This window comes from Micropterus dolomieu, linkage group LG04, assembly GCF_021292245.1.
Source record: "Micropterus dolomieu isolate WLL.071019.BEF.003 ecotype Adirondacks linkage group LG04, ASM2129224v1, whole genome shotgun sequence".
Classification (NCBI taxonomy): domain Eukaryota; kingdom Metazoa; phylum Chordata; class Actinopteri; order Centrarchiformes; family Centrarchidae; genus Micropterus; species Micropterus dolomieu.
The window spans coordinates 32,876,647-32,883,259 of NC_060153.1; the positions used below are offsets into that span (position 1 = coordinate 32,876,647).

A 6,613-nucleotide genomic window follows, 5' to 3' on the forward strand; every position below is an offset into this window, starting at 1 on the left:
CACAGCTCTCCTCTCCCTTCCAAACACTAGCTACCCTCCAGGCAGTCAGTGGACAGAAAGTTGTTCCTGTGATGTAGAGACAGAGCTCAGTTAAAACTTTATGGATACAGATTAATAACTCACCGCTCTGAAACTCTCGCTCCAGTACGGCTGAACCCGAGCCGTTTACCGGCTTCTCGCTGACCCGCCCTACTCTGCTTCTGATTGGCTAGTAGTCCTTAACTAGGAACTGAGCATGTGCAACTCCCAACAAAGATCATGTAGAGACAAGATGTATCACTCCATAGCTAAAACGAAGCCTCCAACACAGGCTGAAAAGAGGAGCTGCAGCAATGAGCAGTATGACAAAAATATAACCATGTAAACCTGCTCTGGTAAATAAATAAGACAATGAACCTGAAAACGAGCAGAATATGACCTCTTTAATATGTTGTTACACTGGCACTCCAAAGACAATAATCGCTGATACCTAAACTCTCATATATCCAAAAACAATTATACTTTTTAACATTTTTTCTTACAAATAAATATTTAAGACATGCCCATTTACAAAATACCATTAGATCTCATGCATAGCTTTTTAGATGGTCTTATTAGTGATTTAACAAATCCGTTTTAGCCGACTGCCCTACTTACATTTACTAGTAATTAACTGTGCATTTTTAAAGCTATGGAGCTCTGCACAGATATCACCTTTTCATTAGTTACCAGTAACTAATTGAATAATTATTAGTAATCGTTTCCAATTCACTATTATTTAGCTACAAATTTTTACTTATTAGTAACTATTCGATTCTTACTAGTAAGAAATTAAAATGTTACTATTATTTTTTGGGAATAGTAACTAGTGACTAATAAATAGGTGTCTAAATAATAGAAAACTAGTAAATAAATAGATGTAGTTACTTATAACTAACGAATATACATGTGAACTGCAGAGCACCATAGACTTGAATGGGAGAAATGTACAATTAGTAACAAAGTAAAAAATTAAGTACTATTATCTAATCAATAAAACCGGGTTTAATAATATAATTTAGTAATAATTGTTAAAACGGTAGAAGTCTGTGGAGGGAGGGAGGACAAACAACACGATTTTATTCTAGTAATGTAAAATCATTATAGAAAGCATAGATCCTACGGGAGGGAAAGCAGAGCGCAGATAAAAGTCAGTAAGTAAACATTGATCTGTTGCTATGGTGTGGCTTCGCTTGGAGACGCACTGCAGGTAAAAGCTCACCTGGGCCGGAAGTCACCGTTAAAATACAAAAATGCTACAAAATAAAAGACTTCCGGGTGAAGCGTGGCGGCTCTGAGGAAGCAGCTGAGGATGCTGGGATATTTTTAGGATGACGTTGATGGGGATGACGGGGAGGAGGAGCTCTGACGTCATCGTTGTTCAGTTTTTTCTCTCTTGTTGCTCCGCAGTGCTGCTGCTGCTGTTTGACCTGATAAACCTCTGAAAGCTGCAGGGAGGATCTTTACTTTCACACTTTCTCCACTTTTTCTGCTCTTCTTCCTGCTCCCTCCCTCCCTCTCTCTCTCTCTCTCTCCCTCTTTCTCCCTCTTTGTCTCCATGCGGGTCTCTCTCCCGCACCAACGCAAACGCCGGGCCTTCCTGTAGCCGCCGCCCCGGCCTCCCCCTCCCTCCGGCCGGCGGAGCCTCCCAGCTGAGCCCCGCTGAGGTGGCCTGGTTCCCGGGGAGCGGAGCCGCAGAGGAGCCGGCGGAGGGGATGTTTGTTCCGGACTGAGGAGAGCAGAGAGCAGCGGGAAGATGTCCGGCAGGATGCCTCTGACCCCGGTGAGCGAGAGAGAGCCCGAACAGGTAGGGCTGATTAGAGATTATTGATTAGTTATCGCAGTGATTAGAAACTACTGATGAAGTTTATTGCATTACAAATGGACTTCTGCTTTTATTACTGATGCAGGTTAATTATTATATTTTGTATTTCTAATCAAGGTAAAAATATATTTAGTTATGAAGTTACAGATGTGTTTTTTACTCTGCTTATTGTAGCACAGGTGCAGGTTAATTTATTAAAGCTGTGTCCATATGTTTGATTGCTTCCTTGTTGTTGTTATTATAGCTGTGGTGTGTTCAGGCTCAGGTGGGATGTTTCATGTCTTATGAGTCCTGGTACCTGTCCAACCTGCTAGGGGCCCCGAGTAAAAAGGAGGCATGGGCCCTACTCAGCCCCCGTTTGTCCCTCTCACAACTCTACGGCCTCAAAAGTAGATTTAAACTTTGGGGCCTTTTACAACACAGGGGCCTCAGAAGAGGCCGCCGCTGATTCAGCATTTCCCTCCTCAGTTTTAGTTCAATCAGTGAGTCGGTTTCTACATGAAAGGAGTTTGTTCAGTTGGAAAAAGAAAAATAGAGCTGCAGGTCGAGAATCATGAAAAGATTAAATGATAATAAAATGCTGTTATTTAAATTACAGTTTGTGCAGGAATGTGCAGAAGTGGACAGTAAGAGTGTGCTGTACTGTAAAGGGGGCAGGTTTTGGGGGATCCCGGGTCACGTTGATGAGGCTGCAGAAAGGTTCTTGGTCCTGATGGTTCGCAGCCTCCTGCTGAAACAGATTGTGGAGAAAAGGTCAGCTGCGTTCTGTCCTGCTCATCTCAGAGTCCCGGAGGGGTCCGGGTCCCGGAGAGACGTTATATTGCAGCCAGTCACCTTCTCTGCAGAGTGAACGACACGCTGCAGCCTGCCCCTGTCCCTGGCGGTGGCAGCAGACGGTGATGGAGCGGCGCTGTAGAAGTGCACCATCATCGCCTGCAGCAGGTTGAACTTCCTCAGCTGCTGCAGGAAGTTTCTTTCTTCTTCTTTGGGAGCTAACGTAGCTACGTAGACGAGCTAATGTCTCCTTCAGTCCAGCTGTTCTCTCATCACTGTTACACTCACCAAATGTGTGTAACCTTACCTTTAATGCTAACTCAGGCGGTGTAGCTCCACCTTAGCTGAGTCAGGTTGTACTTTTACTCCAGTAATGTATTTAACTGTAATGCTGAGGTACTTTAATTTTAACTGCTACTTTCTAATTATACATCTCAGAGGGAAAATACTTTTTACTGCACTACAGCTGATAACTTAGTTACTAGTGATTTCCCAGATTATTAGTACAAAATATAATCAAACAATAAATTATGTTGTCACTATATCAGTAAGACTTGATTGATCTCCAGGGGTAAATTATAATATATATATATATTATAATTTACTGCAGCAGCATTTAAGTGATGAACACATGAATGCATCAGGACCATTCTGCATAAACAGTACTTCTACTTTTGGTACTGGAAGTTTATTTTGATGTTAATACTTTTGTCCTTTTTTTTGAATGCAGCACTTGTACTTGTGGGATTACTAGTTTTACTTAAGTTATGATGTGCAGGTTGCGTTAGCATGTAGCAGCTAACAGCTAACAGCTGCTGGATTTGACATCTGTGAGTGAAGCAGAAGAAGAAAGCGGTGGAGCGAGGAGATCGGATATTTGCTTTGGTTATTTTGACCCGGCTCAAAAGGCCACAACAAAGGGGAGAGACACCATGGTAGAGGTTTACAAAATACGTTTATTTAAACCAAAATGAACCAAATTAAGGCTGGTCCCAAAGTAAAGGTGATAAAGTAACATCAGTCATGTCAGGGCAGGATGATGGATGCTTGGGTAATGTGCAAGAAACGATAACTACCACTAAAACAGCATGTCCAGAAACCAAAGCAAAGGACCTGCGAAGGAAAACAGAGGGCGGCAAGTTAGCAGGGAGCTCCGTGTCCTCAGCCCAGCAGCGGCGTCCTAAGAATGAGAATAAGGCCACAGCTGTCTCAGCTCTTCACCTGCAAAGGATAGAGATTGGCCACGCCCACACATGACCCCACAGGGCGCCACATCGCTGTAGTTTGACTGAACATCCTTTGTACTGAGAGCACCTTTAATGTTTGGAGACGAGGACCAAACAGCGTCCAGTGTGATTGTTGAGATGTTTTTGTGCTTCGACTTTTTGCATTTGTTGCACTGGTACACACTAGTGTTGTAGTCAAGACCAGAGTTTATCAAGGCCGCGACCGGAGTTTATCAAGGCCGCGACCGGAGTTTATCGAGGCCGAGACAAGACCGAGACTTTTAAGGGCTGAGACCAAGTCGAGACCAAGATCGAGGGAGGACGAGACCGAGTCTAGACCAAAACCAGTTCCCCACATTGCATGACACACAATAAAATGTGGAACTAGATCATAGATAGATCATCTGAAAGATCCACATTCCCATAAAAACACCCACATACAAACACTACGAGCTGAAATCAACGTCAGCATCTTTATTCAACTTTTCCACGCTGACCATCGCGGGGGACAGTCGTTAACAGTAACACATTTTTAATTAGCGTTACTGGTTGCATTTGAAGCAATAAGATTTAAATCCAATCAAAGTTCGGATGTTAACAAATCAGACGATGCAAAAGCAATTTATTGATATTCCCAAAGTTCTGGTCTTGACTGGTCTTGAAATAAAATCCCGAGTCCTCAATGTCTGAGACCGAGACAAGACCGAGTACAAATGTGGTCGAGTCTGAAACAAGACCATCAAAGAGTGGTCTTAAGACCGGTCTCGAGTACTACAACACTGTTGCACACGCATTTTTCATTTAGAAGCTTCACCACAAAACGTTAGCACGCCCACATTTTTCCCAGCACCTTCAGCGCCACAGCAGTAATTCTGACCTTCTGTCATTCAATCATTGATCGTTCTGTGCCTGATTGGAAACAGAAACACCTGCAGATAAATCAGTCTTTAATTGAATCACAGCACATACAAACGTCAGTATTGTAAAACAAAACTTGAAAAGTGCTCAAATGCTGGAGCCTGACGTGCACCTCCCGAAAACGGCGACGCAGACAGCAAGAACTGTGACTGTATCATTTCCTCCTACAGGAAGTTCTCCGTGCTTTGAAGCCTGTTTCACCAGCCGCCAAACCAGCGGCTGTAAAACAACAGTTTCTTTTGGTTTATGTGTAGAGCACATTTCGGCAACTAGGACACTCAAAGTGCTTTACATAAAAAATAAAAGCAACCTAGGGAAATATAAAAAATACATTTAAAATAGAAAATAAAAACAGGTTAATTTACCCAGTAAATTAGTTTTTTTCATGTTATGAATAATCAGGATTTTCACCTTCCTTTGTGATTTCCCATCTCTCACACCGGTCAAACCTCGTACCATATTTATCACAACCCCCCACAAAAGGACTCGTTTGATTTCAGTCGATTTGGACGAAAGGCTCCACCCTCTCGTCCAAATATGGTCACGTCACGATGCAAAAAAACAAAATGGCGAGAGCCAAAATGCCAAACTGGAGGCTTCAAAGCGATATCCCACAAACTAACGGGTGACATCACGGCGGCTACATCCAGTTTTTTTATTCAGACTGTGGTAAAAAAAAAAAGTGTTGTGTTTTTTTTTAAGCTAACACATTAAAAGGTTGTTTAACTTTAACATCTCCAGTGGTTCAAATGCAAACCAACGGCACAGGTGGAGCCACCGCAGGAGCATAAATCCAGCGCCCCTCCTCTTCTTTTGATTGGCTCTCACCTTCTTCCACCAGTGAGTTTTGGGGGAAACGCACAAATAGAGATGCAGCCGACGGGAAAATAGTGCTGAGAATTGTTAGCTTCCCCCCAAAAGAAAACGGGCAGATTTTTGGGCTTCTGAAACACTCGTATGAACGGGCCCTTTGGATCCGGGGCTCTTTGGATGTTGATGGCCCCTGAAGGAATGCTGGGTAAACCAGCGCAGCCTCCTTATTGTCATGCTAATGCAGGAATGCTAGCTGGGTGCTGTTCTCAGGCTGCTCTGGGTTCCTCCAGAACGTCTCGGTGCGTCTCCGTCTCAGAACGAATCCACCAGAGGACACATTTAGCTCCAAAGTGACTGACGAGGTAACGAAAAATTGTTTTCTGTATCGATTAATCTGCTCAGTTTTTTTCCCGATTGAACAATGAAAATCCCTAAAACGTGAGCTGACGTCATTTAAGTGTCTTGTTTTGTTCAACCTGCAGTCCAAAGATATTTACTTTACTAATGAGAGAAAAGGGAAAAGCAGCAAATCAGAAGCTGGAACAAGAGAATATTTAGTTTATGTGCTGGAAGAATTAAACAATTCATTTATTGTTTCTTTACAGTTTAAAATATTCCTCACATGCTCATCGCTTCATGTCTTTGTGAGATGTAATCATTTCCCCTTCGCTTCTGTCCGACGTGCAGCCGGCTCCTGCTGCTGTCTGCTCACTATTGATCTTTCCCAGAATACACTGCAGGGCGTGACATCAGGGGCACGGTGATGCTCTTCAGTCTCCTAGAAGTCGCATTCAAAACCCTGAAGGACGACACGACGGATTTAAACTCGCACAGATACCGTTTCACAGGATCTGAACCACCCCCCCACGCCTCCGCCCGGTGATGCGACCTTTGGTCACTGGGTCACGTGCAGTCCATCACAGTGAAGGCACGAAGCGAGAACACAGAGACTCTCAGTGATGAATCACCGTGAAATCAGCAGCTGGAGGCTTTTTTCTCTGTCTCCCCCCCCCCCCCCCCCCCCCCCCCCCCCCCCCCC

General features: G+C 43.8%; 1 protein-coding gene across 5 annotated transcripts in view; it reads left to right on the plus strand.

Annotated features, from left to right (window-relative positions):
- Positions 1 to 1,370: 1,370 nt before the first annotated feature.
- The window catches only part of LOC123970372 (serine/threonine-protein kinase MARK1-like), a 30,303-nt gene continuing 25,060 nt past the window's right edge, over positions 1,371 to 6,613 (plus strand). For 2 of the 5 annotated variants that reach the window (XM_046048386.1, XM_046048388.1), the window contains exon 1: positions 1,374 to 1,825. In XM_046048386.1, coding sequence (XP_045904342.1) covers positions 1,775 to 1,825 — 51 coding nt within the window. In that variant the 5' untranslated portion in view covers positions 1,374 to 1,774. Of the gene's footprint in view, positions 1,826 to 6,613 lie in introns of all 5 variants that reach the window. The other 3 variants (XM_046048389.1, XM_046048387.1, XM_046048385.1) reach the window with 3 other exon arrangements.